Source organism: Falco biarmicus, chromosome 4, assembly GCF_023638135.1.
Source record: "Falco biarmicus isolate bFalBia1 chromosome 4, bFalBia1.pri, whole genome shotgun sequence".
Lineage (NCBI taxonomy): Eukaryota > Metazoa > Chordata > Aves > Falconiformes > Falconidae > Falco > Falco biarmicus.
The window spans coordinates 10,995,600-11,011,620 of NC_079291.1; the positions used below are offsets into that span (position 1 = coordinate 10,995,600).

The 16,021-nt window shown below is 45.7% G+C and overlaps 1 protein-coding gene across 2 annotated transcripts in view; it reads left to right on the forward strand.

Moving 5' to 3' along the window:
- TGFBR2 (transforming growth factor beta receptor 2) overlaps positions 1–13,439 on the forward strand; it is a 130,260-nt gene extending 116,821 nt beyond the window's left edge. For both annotated transcript variants that reach the window (XM_056335381.1, XM_056335380.1), the window contains exons 6-7: positions 7,581–7,708; positions 11,096–13,439. In XM_056335381.1, the coding sequence (XP_056191356.1) occupies positions 7,581–7,708; positions 11,096–11,275 (308 nt within the window). In that variant the 3' untranslated portion in view covers positions 11,276–13,439. The remainder of the gene's footprint in view (positions 1–7,580; positions 7,709–11,095) is intronic.
- Positions 13,440–16,021: the final 2,582 nt, after the last annotated feature.

The window sequence follows — 16,021 nt, forward strand, 5'->3', positions numbered from 1 at the left end:
ATAATATCTTGAGTAGCCATGGATTGACTCAGGCTGGTTGACTTCACCCAAAATGTTTGGAAACATAAGACAATTGGAGATATTAAGACCAAGAAATGATAACTGCCTCCCATTTGCTTTCATGGAATGTTAATTCTGAAACCTAATGAGGGCCAATTAAGTGTCACACTTACTAACTGATCATTTCAGTAAGAGCCATGATAATGATACCTTCTTGCTTTCCCAAAATCCTTGGCTGCTGCTCATCATGTTTTGTGGTGTTGCGAGAGATCATCCATATAAGAAATCAAGGAATGTTTGTTGTATAAAGTGCAGTAACAAAACAAACATGATTGTAACTATCAGAACAGCTCCAGGAAGAGCTGCTATGCTTTTTCATATTCAGTTTGTTCACTGAAACAAAATCTCCATTTCAGTTTTGCCTAAAGCTGCCCCAGAATTCCCAGTGTGCAGCCCTGGTATGTGCTAGAAATCAGAAAAGTTGCTGTTGAGTTATCTGCATTACATATTGCCATGTTTGAAGATTTTCACCTTACTTCAGGGACTAAAATGAGACTAAGTTACATATAAAATTATTCGGACTGCTGGAATCGCCTAACGTTCGTTCTCACAAAAACTGCTGTGCAGTCCTGGGCCTCTCACAGGCAGTCTAAGGAGTGGGAATGTAGAAGGTAACACTAATGTGGATGTTATAGCAGATATGCAACTACGATTTGATTTGTTACCCTTCTTCCAAAACCACAGAGGCTCCCTTTTCATCAGACTTGACATGGTTCCATCTTGAAGGGCTGCCATAGAGACAGGACAATCTTGCAGGCTAGAGCTCTACAGCAGGAGGAACATAGCGTACAGGAGAGAAACCGGTGTCCCATGGGAAGATGTGCATAGCTGCTCCTTGTTCTCTACTAACATCCGTGGGATACCACAAGGGTGTTCCTGAAGGTCTCTGAAGCCACTCTGCACAGTGGCTGTGTGGTTGTGTTAGGGTGTCCGTGTGCAGGAGGGAGGAATGCCTCCACCTCAGTCTCCTCCTATGTCTGACCAGTGTTTGGTCTTGCTGGGTAGGCTGAATTGTGGGCAACAGATTTGCCCCTGTTCGCACCCTGCCAGGAAAGCTACAAAGCGTGTATGTGTGCAGAAAGCTAGTGCTAGCATAAAAGCATGAAAAAATAGTCTTTTCTATTCGAACTTTTCAGGGAAAAAACATTTGGTGCTTCAGGAACTGACCCTCAGTCTGGCATATTCCAAGGCAAACCTATCCACATGTAACTGTCGTGGTCATGCCTGTTTCTAAGCGCATCGGCGCAACCTTAGCCTTTCATTAGCACTTTGTAAATGTGGCAGAGGAGATTTAAAACCTGAGAAAAAGGATCTTTGCCCTGTCTCTTGAGCTTTCTCTGTTTCTTGCATTTAGGAACTCCCCGTATTAATATAAATACGAGCTGTTCACTGTGGAGTCTTTTATCTTTGCTGATGCCCGAGTCCCTTCCTGTTCATGTTTGCTGAGTACGGCAAAATGGAGATTGTGGCAAAAGCAAACCTTATTGCTGCTGTTCTCAGAAGGCAACTGACTAAAAGAGGATATAAAGGGAGTTTCATAAGGAAGGAAAATCACCAGCATGTTCAGCTAGAAGAGACTGACCCATTATAAACTTGAGAAGAACAGCTGAAGTCATTTCAGGAAAGGGAAAGATTTCTCTGGCCCAGCATCCCCTTTGCTTTCAAGGTGGAGCCCCCACCCACATGCTTATTTTTCCTATTCATTTCACCCCTCAGCCATCCTCATCTCCAGAAATGCATATCCTGAATACCATTTCCCTATTTCAGTCATCTTTCCAGGGGTGAAGTCCCCAGCAAAACCACAGGAGTACTTGGGCAGATCTGTAGGGGCTGGAACTTGGGCTTAGTTTCTCAATTCAGAGCAATTAAATACAACTCCCAGGATGTAGCTCCCTTACCTTGCCACTGGTACCGAGCTGCAGCAGCAATGCACAGTTTCTCTTATTTCCTTCTTATATTTTCCCCTGGTTCGTGCAGTCTGGCTATCTTTGCAACCAGCTGGTGAAATACCCTTACAGTGATTCATGACTACAGGTCCCCCTCTGCTTTCTCTCTCCATCTGTCACTCGTGAGACTCCCTCCTCTCCTCACAGCCTTCCCAAGGAGCTGCCTCCGCTCATGCAAACCTCTTTTTTTCCTAAACTGTTAGCCACTGAGAGAAATGGCTTCACGTACAAGCTGGAGCAGGCTGACCTGACTGCAGCCAGCCTTCCCAAAGGAGCCTGAAAGATGTAGGCGCCGCCTTTGCAGGGCAGGCTTGACTGTAGTATCAGCTCCCCGTCACCAGAGAAAGCCCACGGCAGTTCAGAGGGCAGGAGTGGCAGTCTATGCTGAGGCAGTGCCATTAGCAGCTTTCGTTAGGGAGGGAAGCATGAGGGGGAGCTAATTGCCATTCAGCCACGTAAAGGTACAGTGATTTATTTCTTTTACAAAGGGAGCTCTCAGGATTCATTTGTCAGCGTGCAGGTGTTCGGTGAGTGTGGGAGGCGATGGAGGCAGGTCCTTTCACTACAGCAGCTTTGTCAAGCACAGTCTCCACACTATGCCAGGCCTTTTCAGTCAGCAGACATTTAAACAAAAATACCCAGCAGCATAATCCATACTATGAAGCGGCCGTAGTAAATAAGCAGGTGGGGATCAGCTTTTCAGAAAGGCCATGCTGTTCATTGTTACTTTGTTGTGCTAAATACAGAGAAGCCAAAATGGGGCACTAGGGAAAGGGAGACAGAGGCAAAGAGCGAGTTTGACTGATTTTTCACCGGAGTATAATTTAAGAGGCATATTTAGAAACTCAGCAATACTACTTCGGGGAGAACTTCAACTGCTCCACGCTGCTGTTAACTTGGTATTTCATTCAGTGCAACAGCTGTGCACCAGATGCTGCATGTTGCAAGAAATATAATTTTCATCTCAGCCACTTGCTTTCAGAGCGACACAGCTTTGGCGACTGAGGCAAGTGTAATTTCTCTGACAGCCTCCTAAAAGAAAAGAAAACCATCTGTTTTGTATCGGAACTGCTATGGGTGGGGGACTGTTGGGAGTGGCAGGGGAGAAGGAGAGGAAAGGGAACTTCTGGATACACAGGACTGATGAAGAGGGAGAAGAGAAGCCCCTCAGAAAATGGCGATGTTGCTCATGCAGTACTGTACTGCCTGGAGTGGTGGCTGGCTTCGGTATAGCAGCAGGGCTTTGTTTGAAATAGCAGCCTGGCTTTGCCAGAGCTGCGTTTAACATGAATAATGCCACCTATTAATCTTAGGCTTACTTAGAAAGAGTCAGCCAAGAGCCACAGTTTGGTAACTAAACGTTTGTGCATCCTGTACCCCGTGAAATGCTCGGCTTTCATCATACTGACATGGAGAGGCGAGCGTTTCTGGCGGCAGGGAGCATGCTGATAGCCTGTGTGGTGGCTGCACGTTGGGCGCTGAGGTGGCTGCAGCTGGGGCCCGATCTAAACCTCTCCTCCTGTGGAGCAGAGCCCCATTTGGGCATGTCTGCACTGCACTTGCGGTGGTATATAACCCCCAGCTGGTACATCCACACAGTGCAGTGTCACCCCACGACAGTAAGTCATGTCCTAAAAATTCTCTAAGTGTCACCGTGGTATTACATGTAAGGTAGCAAACGCTCACCACGGTACCACATGTAAAGCAGCAAGTGCTGTCCTTCAACAAACCCAGGCAGCAGTAGATGAGATCGCTGCGTTACACTCCATCTTGGGCACTGATGTGCTCTACGTTCCTCTGCTTCCCCACTTCAGGATCCAGCAGACAGTGACTAAGCAGCCTGTAATCATACGCTGATGGCAGAGCTTGTGCACTCCCAAACCCTTGGAAGGGTGGCTGTGTCTTTGATTATCAGATGTAAAGTCAGTTAAAAGATGTCCCTGCAAGGGAAGCTGCACAGTGAGTTCACCCCTCCCAACGCACCCTCACCCTTCCCAGCTAGCATCATTATTCTGAAGGAGTGGAACAGGGAAACCTAGGGAAAATGTGAAGTAAGCATTTGACAGCTCCTTAAACTTGGCCATGGAATGGCTTTTGAGCCTTTGCTTCATGTGTTATTATCCCTTTGTGCAACAAGCAACAGCTAAGTAGATCCACCACGCAAATTCCTCTAGCATGAAGACACAACCTACACACACACACCTGTGTGTGACAGCACCAGCAGTCACAGTAGCTCCACCATCAATTGATTTATCCCTTCTGTGGCTCTCCTCTTGTGAACTCCGAAGGGAGGAGTGTTTTGAAAGGACCTAAAAGTTCCCAGACACAAGCCCAGTGCTGTGGGCTGTGCTTCATGGTTGATTTTTGCTGGCCGCCTTTCACCTTACTCCTGCTTTGATTCTGCAAATGAGCCTCCATCTCCCAGCATGAGAAGGGAGAAATCAGCAAGACAGATCACATGAGGGAGTGTCGACAGGGTCTGCGGATGTGCTGTTCTGACCCAAGGGAAGAGAATTTCAGTGCAAAGGGCTTAGAGTAGAAAAAGAGCACATAAGCGAGGTGTATTTTTCATGAGAAACCCACAGCCAAGTTTTCCAAAGCATTCACCAGGCACAACAAACAGATTTTCAGTAATGTCTCTGTTAGGCTGGGACTGGATTCTTAGCCCCTTTCTCAGACTTATGGGCAGGCCAGTGTCAAAGGAAACCAGAGGTACAGCAGTTATTAGTGCAAGGTAGCTCACAACCACAAACATTAAATGCTGGAGGTTAAAGTTGAAGGAACTCTGCCATTACTGAACACTAAAGTTGCTGTAGTTCATGGTACCTGAGGCATTTATGGTACTTCAGCCAGTTGTCATTTTTAGTGTCAGACAAGTCTAAAAACAATCAGAAGAAACAACTAAGACATGAAAAATAGATTCAGCATCCTGTACATAGTCGTGCACAAGCAGCTAGGCACAAACATCTTAACCTACCTCAAATTGACATCTGTTACATCTACTGCAGCATGTCAACATGATCCATGAATAACCCCAGCTATTACTGCAAAATGTGTCTGACACCTGAGATTCCACAGCATGAGGATGATTTACTGCAAAAGGATTCAGGGGGCTTTTCTTTCGAAGGGAAAGAGAAGCAAGATAATAAATAGCAAGAAGATGCTGCATGCTTTTCAAACTGTGGGAAGGCAAAACTGAATTTCTATAAAGTCATTACAGGGAATTGGCATCTGGCCTCATTTCCTCTTTACCGTTAAAACAAAAAAAATAAACCAACCCAAAAAAAACCCCACTGAAAAAAATCTGTTCAGTCTTTATATTTGAAAGAGGACTGCTCATAGCAGAGAAAGAATTCCTCAAACAGAGAAAATGTATTACAGACCTATCAATTCCCTGGAAAGGCTTTCCCTTCCCCCCCTTGAACAGTCTCATGAGCCTGAATTGGCCTTTGGATTAAGCTCAGCAAGAGGGAGCAGGGCAGCACCAGCTTACCTCTGTTGGACATTCAGACGACTCATACTGCAGAAGCCATGGCTGGTGTCCATGACCACTGCCACAATCAAACCATGACCGATGGAGACGGTGTAAGAAATGGCCGTCTAGGTCATGCTATTTAAATTTTCCCAGCGTACTTTAATAATTTGGTTAGCTTTGGAAGTAGAGGTATCTGCTTTGTAATCACTGCGCATCCGTTGCATAGCAATCCAGGTCTGACCAGCAAGATGGCAACTTCCCAATTAATTTCTAGGGCTAAAAGTCTTGTAAATTTACTTTGGCTGAGTAATCTAGAACAGATTAGTGTGGGTGAAACTGGTATGCCTTCTTGCAGAGGAAAGCAAGCAAAGCAGACTTTGGCACTTGAATCTTCAAGTGATTAACGTATGAGAAGATAGCAGTTGTGTTTCCGGACTATAGCCACCCTTCAGAGCGTTGTGTGGACAGTGGTCAGCACCGGGTGGTTCAGGAGAAGGAAGGAGAGCTCTGCAGGAGGCATCTGTGGGGTGCTCTGCTGTACTGCACACGCAGTTGTTTGCAGCTGGATCTCTGAACACTGAACATTTGAAGCATAAGATTCAATATCCCTTCCAAAATGTTTGTTATAGTAACTTGGCTATTTATATTTTTTTAAAAGCAATAGAAATTCTTTTCCTGTAGCCTGATAAAGTCTTTGTATCACGGTCATTATGTAGAAATGAGATCTACAGCCTAACTCTAAGGTTTTGGAGAAAAGTCCACCTTTTATTTATGTTCAATACTACCTTGTTTTTATCATGAGATGTGACACAAGGATCTGATCTGTGTTACCTTGATCATTAGTTATTTTTAGTGTCTCATCATTTGGCCCCTTACATTTCTCCCCAAAGTAAACAAAGCTAAGCTTTAAAGGTTCTTCCCATTTTTTCTGGGCTTTTAATCATTGTTATCACCCTTCTCAGAGCTTCTTTTTACTGTAAGATGCCCCTTGACAGGAGTGAGCTGCACTGGACGCTGCATTTGAACTTTGGTTGTAACATTACGCAACAGTACTGTCTCTCCCATCTTGTTCATCTCTCTTCACACATCTTCTGGGCACTCACATGCATTCTCCAGACTGCCTTGTAGATTACACTTCAGTTTTTCTCACCCTCAATTAATTCCTAGAAAGAAATAAGAGGCAGCAGAACAGGCCAACTTCATAAATCTTTATCTAATACTAGCAAGTCATTAGGCCTGTGAGTAAAGTCTCCATCTGTTCCCAAAGAAACCACAGCATTTTCTACACTGTGTCAGCATCTACTATAATATTTCCGCTCGCAAAGATTTCTTGAGTTTTCTCCAAAGGCCCCATATGTCTGCCTTTTCCTTTCTCTCTCCAAAGAAAAGTAAAGAAAATATGCAACGTGCAAAGAAAAACTAGAATGGCAGCAGCCCCTTCAGGAAGCTGTGCCCCCTGCATCATGGGCCAAAACCTGACCCATTTTGGGAAAGAGGCCTAAAATAAGAGCTGACTACTACTTTCTACAGAGGAACGTGGATCAGTAATAAACAAGGGCAGCATGGCAGCTTCCATCACTGCTTTTTACTGTATCTTTGTCCTTTTCAAGCAACTGTTTCCTTCTAGCAATCTGGCACGTTAACATCTATCATGACCTAGAGAGATTTCGCTTTCTGTTTCACCTGGTAAGTGTGTGTGGACTCAGGGGACCTAAGGGCAACCAGTTCTTGCAAGCCTGGCTCAAGCAAGACTCACCTTAAAGCTCCTGTGTGTTTTGCCTCAGCACAGACTGAAACGCTCACAAACTATTACAGGTTACTCCGCTGCTCTGACTGTTGCTAATATGATTACGTACTAAAGGGTTTAAATGAAAATTGTTTAGTTGGCTAGGAGAGGGAGGCGGGGGGAATGTGGGAGTAATACATTTGCAACATTTTTGCAAATGCCAACTGGCTTTGCTTTGTTTGGAGCTGGTCAAGCAGAACAGTGGTACTGAGTAGCTAATCAGTAGCTCCTCCAGAGAACAGCCAGCTCCCTTCACACTTGGCACCAGCACAGCCCAGCTGAATACCCTTGTGTTTGCTTATTCTCTTGGCAGAAGTGAAAGAGTACGAGCCCCCGTTTGGCTCCAAAGTGCGAGAACACCCCTGTGTGGAAAGCATGAAGGACAATGTCCTAAGAGACAGAGGGCGACCGGAGATCCCCAGCTCCTGGCTTAACCATCAGGTAAGAGCACCTGGGACCTGCGCTACACAATTAGCTAATTAGCTGCTGCCTGAAGCCTGAGCCTTAACTCAGTGCCTGGCCCACCAGGCTGAACCTCTCTTTTTGCACAGATCAGGGCTCTGTCACGCAGTGACACCGGTGCTGCTGTGGTTCAGACACCACAGCGTTCTGCACCATGCCTGCCCCAAAGTCCTGGGTTCCTGTTGCCCACCAGTGTGATCTAAAAGTGATCAAAACAACCAGGTTGGAAACCTGAGAGCCGACAATCATCCAGCCAGCCACAGAATAATTAGGGCCTTAAATCACAGTGTGTGCAGGCTCTGAAAGGTCAAAGAGAACAACTTTGCACATGGGTCCCTTCAGCAGAGAAAAGAAATCTCAGTATTTTATCATGGAAACCAGTCACAGTTGTATCCCAGCTGTTGACAGGTTTAAGAAAATAGGAAATGAGTCTTCACCAAGCCGGTCTGGTTTTGTTCGGGTTGCGCATTAGCAGTCTATTTCCCTTGCACTTCGTGAAGCGCTCTGTCAGCTTTCCCCAGGCACCCGCACCATGGTTGCACTTCCTAGGCTACAGCAGATTTCTCAGTAGATGAAGCTGAATGGAAACAAGCTAAAGGCATGTGTTTCTTCACCTTTGCTCTGAGCAGCTTCATCGGTAGAGAATCACACCAGAGAAGTGAGGCTTGGTCGCTCCACTTGTCAATGAAATACGTTGAGTGGTCTTTACAGACAAAAGGAAAGCATTGTGAACATTTATAAAAGCCCAGGCAACCAAGATCAGCCAGTATCTCCATCAGGAACAATGTAACGCTCCCTTTTTCATTCCAGTTGAGATGTTAAAATCGCAAGTCTAACACCTACTTAAGAAAGGTCAAGTGAGTGGCCAAAATCAATCATCTTTCCAACCAAGAACAATGCATCTGCCACTTGATAAGCGTAGCAGAGTGCAGCCCCTTCCTGGACCACAGGGACTTGCTCCTTCTGTAGTCATCTGTGATGAGTAGGGTTATTAAGGAGGGGCCTTTAACTGGGGAGGAAAGCTGTATTTTGAGAGACACCTGGATATCTGGTATCACCAGTACTAAAAAGCCCTTGACGCTTTTTAGGAGCCATAGATGCAACCCTCTCCTAAATGACAAGTGGAGCTGGGAAGGAGAGATTATACTAATGCTCATCTTTATAGAAAAGGACTGGTTGCAGAAATTTTATAAAATAGTGGACGAGCTAGTGAAAGAGGTCATGAGTTGATCGCAGTTGTTTGCCACAAAGGCAAAGTGAAGTCCAAACTGGTAATACATATGTGGTACTTTAGAAAAGCCCAGTTAGCAAAGCAGAAAAGAATCCTGAGCCAGATCATATGGTAGAAAAAATTTACATAGTAGAAAATGCGTAAAATTAGGAACAGTGTGAGAACATTTCTCAGCATATTCAAAAGACATGGTCTCACATTTGAAAAAAATTAAAGAAGGGTAGGGTAAAGAACTGCTTAGGGAAACAGAAAAACAACAGGAAGATCTGTGGTCAGCAAACCTGAGGATAATGAGAGTTTTTCTCAAGAGCAAAAAGAAATCTAACTTAGTACCTGTCCGTTGCTGGATATGAAAGAAAGGTACTGCACACCCTAATGCAGAGGCAGAAGCGGTCAGCAAATATTTCTGCCCTGCATTTGGGAAGAGTCAGATGGTTGACATGTAATAGAAGGTGATGAAGGCCCCTAAAAGCAAAAGTCATTGGTGCTTACAGCAGGCCTGGAGCAGTGTCAGGTGGCCCAGCGATTCCGTGTTTGGGACAGGGCTGCTCCTGCAGGCACTGCGCTCTGTGGCAGCAGGAACGCGCGATGCTGCTGGTTAGGCCCTGGAGGGGTGCCTGGGCGCTCGCTTCATGCACAGCCAGCACAGGCCCACAGCTGCTCTCATAGCAGCAAGCCTGAGCGGGGGCGGGGGCTGCAGCTCAAGGTACTGGAGTAGAGCTCTAAGATACACCGTGAATTTTGTCACCTCTGGGTTGACATAGAGAGTAAAACAACAGCAGATTTGGACCTAGGTGTCCTGCATTCGACTTTGGAGATTTCCTCCCTATTTAAAACCCAGCGCTCAGTGTGCCCCCAGTGCGGGGCACCCCGCCGACTGGAGGGACCGTGCATCTGCGCTCGCATGTCACTGGGATGGGCACAGCTGGCCCCAGCGGGGTTGGAGCTAAGAGTCTAAGGCAGGAAATGAATGCCTGATAGCACACCCACAGGACATTTAATGAAGGTGGATTTAATTCCCTTCATCTGAACCCCTTCAGCGTTTCACATTGCGCTATCTAAAATGCAGTGATGCATCAGCTTCGGCAGGGCTGTGACAGTTTGCAGCAGCTGAGGATCTGCTTTGAACTCCACAGAAGTTGTTCGTACTGTAATGGCTATTCCATATTCATTTCCTTCCTCTGCAGTCGTGTTTTTGTAATGAACTCATTATTCATCGTGATAAAATTCTGGAATGGTTTTACATATTACAATTTTTTTCCCCTTAATGAGATTTGTTGCACTATTGATTTCAAGTTAATGTTTAATATTTAATTTAATTTACTGCTTGTAATTTCAATGCCAGCAGAAAACTAATGTTATTTGTATACAGACAATAACGTTCTGCTATTAACATTGACATCAGTCAACATCACCAATTAGGTAAATTATGCAATTAATGCAGTGTTGTGAACTGTTATTTTTTTAAATAAGAAGTTTAAGATAAATCCTACTTAATGGGCTCTTAGTGTCATAAAGCAAAGCACACAATTTCCTGGCAAATACCTCATGTTTATAAAATGCATTACAGAGATGCAGCTGTTTTTTCCTCCTCTAAACATGTGCATCGGTACTGAAATGAAGGTTAAATAGTTACATCTGTGAGTGACGCGTTCAGGTGTGTGACTGTGTCCCATACTTGCCCATAGATTTAGTTAGCCTGCAAGGAATTCATAAAGAGCTAAGGCAGGGCCTGATATTGCTGGCAGTCAGAATTTTGTTTGAAAAACCCAAACAGAATTCAGGCAGGCAGAGGCACGGATTGAGTGGGAAGTCACACAGAAGAATTCTGATCATCTTGATTGAAAAAAACCCTACTTGATTCTATAACACTAGTCCAATGTGTCATTTTTCTTGTTATAAAGTGTCAGAACGTAAGCTCAGAAATGATAGTACCAACTAAAGGGCATAAAATGTTGTAGTAGGGTGTCTTAAAAAAAAAAAAAAAAAAAAAAGCATGCCCCCCGTGACCATAGCAGCAGAGCCCATCAAGCACCCGCAGGACACAGGTGAATAACCCCTGAACTTCAGAGGGCACTAAGGCAACCCACACGTGGGCTCTGGCGCTGACTGGCCGCTCTCTGTGCTCTCTGCAGGGCATCCAGATGGTGTGTGAAACTCTCATTGAGTGCTGGGACCACGACCCCGAGGCGCGGCTCACAGCACAGTGCGTTGCGGAGCGCTTCAGCGAGCTCAAGCACCATGACAAGCTCTCGGGAAGAAGCTGTTCAGAGGAGAAGATCCCTGAAGATGGCTCCGTGACCACTGCCAAGTAGCATGTGCCCAAGAGCTCCAGAACAGAGGGAAGTCGCTCCTAGACGCGTTCACCTTGCAAAGGAAGGAGTCTCGATCGGTGCCTTGACTTGCTTCCTGGAGGACTGAGGCTGTCACTACTCCCTTTAGGCTCCAGCTCTGAACGGAGAGATGTATTCGTGGGAATTAAAAGCTGGGGAGTAAGTGTCATACCCTAGCATTGGCTGCTGGCATCATGTCACAGGAGGAGCTATGTATGTTAGCACTTCCTCAGGAAATGAGATTTGAAAATAGCCAATAACATTATGCACTTTATTAATGCCTGTATATAACTATGAAATTGCTATTATAAATATATATATACATATATATATTAAAAAAAAAATGTGTGTGTATGTATATATATATCTCTATATATCTATACACAGCCATGCTCGGAAGAAAAAAAAAAAAAGAAAAAGAGTTAAAATTTTTTCAAAAGTGCTTCCAGGAGATCATTCGCCTTTAGGGAAGGAGCCTGGGGATACTGGCATAGCAGGACACCAGCAACTGTGCCCTAAGCGATCTGCCAAAGCTGGGAGTATGAGGTGGTAAGAAGACGGCTTTCAAAGCATGTGCTGTAAGCACCTGGCTGTGGCCCTGCGGTTCACGGCTGCAGGAGCAGTCTCACAGCAGACAGGCCAATTTGGCTTTGCAGTTGTACCTATATGGTCCTGTCCGCAGCACATTTTGGAAGGTTCAGGGATGCCTTTGCCCTCTCACCTTCACCCCTGTGTCCTTACAATGTCCCAGAACAGCAGCACAAAGAACTTTGGTCCCTCCACATGTGTGCTTTGATACAGAGGTTATTAATGTTATATGTTTATTGCTTTGAATTCATGCTGCTTGCAAGCAGGTTGCAAAATAGCAGCAGGATGAGTTTCTCCTCCTCCCACCCCCAAACCATACAAAACAAAATAGGGCCAGCAATAATCCAAGCAGATGTTTTATATTTGCTGTGCATTCTCAGTGCAGGCAGTACTATTTTTTTCCCTTCCTTTTACCTTGATTGTGTTGCTATAAGAACAAACTCTTTCTTTTTTTTTTTTTTTCCCCTGTACAGCATGTCAAATTGCTTGACAGACCACTTGACTGACTCTGTTCCATGCTTTCTAGAGAAAAGTTCCTTGCAAACGGACCTCGGAGGTGAGGGAAAACACTGTAGCATTAGGTTAATGGTATATTCTGCCCTCAGCAAGTCAGCAATTAACAGAAAATAAGCCCAAACCCCAAGAAAGGAGATTTATTCCAAAAGGAGCCCTCAGACATTGCTTACATTCTTTCAGAAGTTCTCCAAATGTTTAATAAGATAGTTCACATCACATTTGGTCTATATAAATGGCAGCGATGTGTTTAGTAAGTGCTAACAATTTTGTCTTCAGGAGTTTTGAGGCAATTTTTCCACTTTTTTCTTCCCCACGGCATGGAAGCAGGCCTTGGAAATTAGAAATTCAGCCGGCACAAGCCAGCCCTGTACGGGTGTATCTGGTGCAATTTATTAAACACCTTTGACAGATGAACATCGCTATTTCTCTAGAAGATGTTGCCATGTAAGTCAATAGGAATCACGCTTCCTCAAATAGGACTTAAGATTTAAGATGACAAATATTTTATTTGAAATGGGTTTGTATCTGCCTTTTTTTTCTTTCATTTTAACCAAACTACTCAGAAATATTTAAACAACGCGGGGCAAAAACCTCGGCGACTACCGCGGCACTCGGCGAATGCGGTGTGCGGGGGGCGCTGGGCCTGGCGGCGGGGCCTGCTGCCCTCTAGCGGCGCTGCTGCCCTCCAGCGGTGCTGCTGCCACCTCGGCAGCCCGCGGCGGGGGACAGGGACCGCCCGCCCCTTCCTCCTCTTCCATCCACGCTGAACGGCAAGGAATGGCGTCCGGTAGTTCCTGACAATACTGACACTTTTACCTTTGGGGTTTTTTTACTACTACATGTAAAGGAATGTTCTTATTCTTTTAAGGAATATTTCACCTGTACATCATGTATGAAATAGGAATGTGAACAATATATACTCTTGTATATCAAGTTTGAAGCACTTAACTTGCTTTGTAACTGTTTTGGGGGTTTTTTTTGTCTGTTTTGTTTTGTATAAAGCAAATGTTTATTGGAGCAAATAAAATAACACCAACTTGCATTTGTCTTTTATCTCTAGAGCATCCAGAATAGGGAGACCGCTCTTTCTAAAACAAACCCTATCCTAAAAGGATTCAGGACCATTCCTTGCCACCAGAGGCCTGAATGTCATGCTGGGGGTGTCCAATGGTCTTTGCATGCGTCCTGTTTTGCTAATGCCTCTTCTGGTCTCTACCCAGCGCTTCAGCAGAACAGCACGAGCAGACACCCAAACATGCTGGCGCATTAGCCCCTGCAGTGTAAAACCGTCACTAGTCTCAGGGGTGGGGAGAGAGAAGAGGGTTCACAGCTGATGTTCTCCAGCTTTTAGGCTGCTCAATTCTCAGTACAGATGAGGCACTGGGTTTAGTGGTGCATTTGGCAGTGCTAGGTTAATGGTTGGCTCATTGGTCTTGAAGGTCTTTTCCAAACTAAATGATTCTATGATAAGGCTGTAGTTAAACTTCAGTTGTTTCAGTGCTGGTATTAAAGTGAGCCAGAAGACAGCCCGCTAAGAACTGTATGATTAATTGCTTGGGCTCCCATGGAAGACATGCAGAACACAAGCACCACATAAACAAAGAGTGAGGTACCTTCCTCTTCCCCCACTCAAATTGCCTCAAGTGGGACTTAGGATGAATCTAAGCCTTTACACAGGATGCAGCCCTCCAGTGCCTGCTGTAGGCATCTGAAACTCTCCAGGTATCACCATTATTATTTTTTTTTCAGGGACCGTACTTTGGTGCCAAAACCTCCACCAGAGCTCATGCTTGGCTGCACTGAATACCTCCTTTTGAACCTTTACGTGGGGATTCCCCAAACAGGCACCCAGAAGTCTTCATTCTTGAGGTGAGCAGAACTGCAGAATAAGTAAGGCTAGCAGGGGTCTCTGCTGCAGGCACTGTGCTTGCTGGTCACCTGGCCCAGGGTCCTGTTCAAAACAGGCAGCTTGGATCAGGTTGCTCAAGACCTTGTTGAATTTTGCGTATGTTCAAAGCTAATGATCTCACAGCCTCTCCGGGCACCTGGTGCTCCAAACAAAGCAGCACAGGCAGCCAATGTCAGCTGTGGTGCAAAGAACAGTGGCCACATTTAGTCTGAACTTGGAGAAACAGGGGCTTTGTGAAGGAGACGCTGCCTAGGTGCCCCCGCCAGCAGACAGCTGCAGGTGACCATGTCCTTCATCAAGCCAGCTCCCCTCTGCCCCACGCTACCAGACTATAAATCCAACCGCACAGGGAGGATGCTGCAGCCAGGTGAAACCAGCTGCCTGGGGCCACCCCAGAGGGGCCTGCAGGGAGCCTTGCTGCAGGGCTGCTGGGGGGGCAGTCAGGACAGGACCCCGCCAGCTGCAAGGCAACGTGCCCGCACCAGCCTTGCTGTAGTCGCTCTAACGCGGAGGGATGGTAGGATACTCCCTCCCCAGCAAGCACTACTGACACAGCCTTCCCTTCCCTCCTGTTTCTTCAGTGAAGACCAGGTACAAAACAGCTCTCAGCTTCCCTGCAGACATCCAAAGCCGCACTGTCCACACTTCTGTGGTTTCCAGCAGCGCCCTGCTGTGCCCAAGGCAAGCCTAGCGTCACTGTGGTCGGCCTCAGCTGGTGTGCTGATGGCAGTGGCCACCCCTCACCAGTCCCCACCACTGGCCACGTACTTGCAAAGATCTTCAAGCCCCGACATCCTGTCTATACCGGCTCAAAGCCCAAGTCCTTTTGGCATAACAAGGCAAGCAAGTGTTGCAAAACCAAATACGAAACGGCTTAAGAAAACGTAGCAGGCAAATGCCAGACCTTTCAGTCTCGATATACAAAATATCCTTGAAATAAAGTACACCGTATCCTTCTAATAATTTTTTTCAATTAAGACATTCGCCCACCTTTCTCATCCTAAATACGGTATTCAACATCCTGCTGTAAGCAGCTCTTAATTAGCATCCCAATCAGCATTTTATCACCAGGGTACACAGCAAGGAGGCTCCAGCTGTGCAATGCAGAAGGCAATCCTTGGGTTTACTACTGAACTATGCAATGGTCTAAACTGGATGGCAAAGTTTCCCTGCACAGCCTGCCCATGTTACCAGTTCATGTAATTCCCAGCACAATCGAGATTTCACTCCCTTCTAGGGTATTTGCAACTGCTACTGGAATAGACAGGAACGATAAAAGAAGAAAAAAATCATGACCTGGCTCCTGGGGGTTGGAGGGGAGAAAGGAATTAAGACATCATTGCTCTGAACGCTCCTGGAAACAAACTGGGCCACATGTAGAGCACCTGCAATATTGTCCTCTTGTCAAGCCAGCTGTGCTGGGACCCAAGGGCTTCCTTTGCTTCCAGAGAAACCTTGATTAATTTATTTCCCGATCCTTAGCTCTTTCTCTCCCTCCTGCTTTCTTTTTTTTTTTTTCTTTTTTTTTTGGCATTATGTTTTTAATAAAATGCTGCCTATGGCAATTTTTCCCTCCAGCCACAAAGAAGATGGAGTGAATTCTGTTCCAGACTGTCTGCTGCTCGTTCCTGAATGCAGTTTGGCTGCGTTCATGCTGCTTATTACTTGGCAAATATTCATGCAAGTCAGTGCGCACCATATGCACGTTCAGAGGC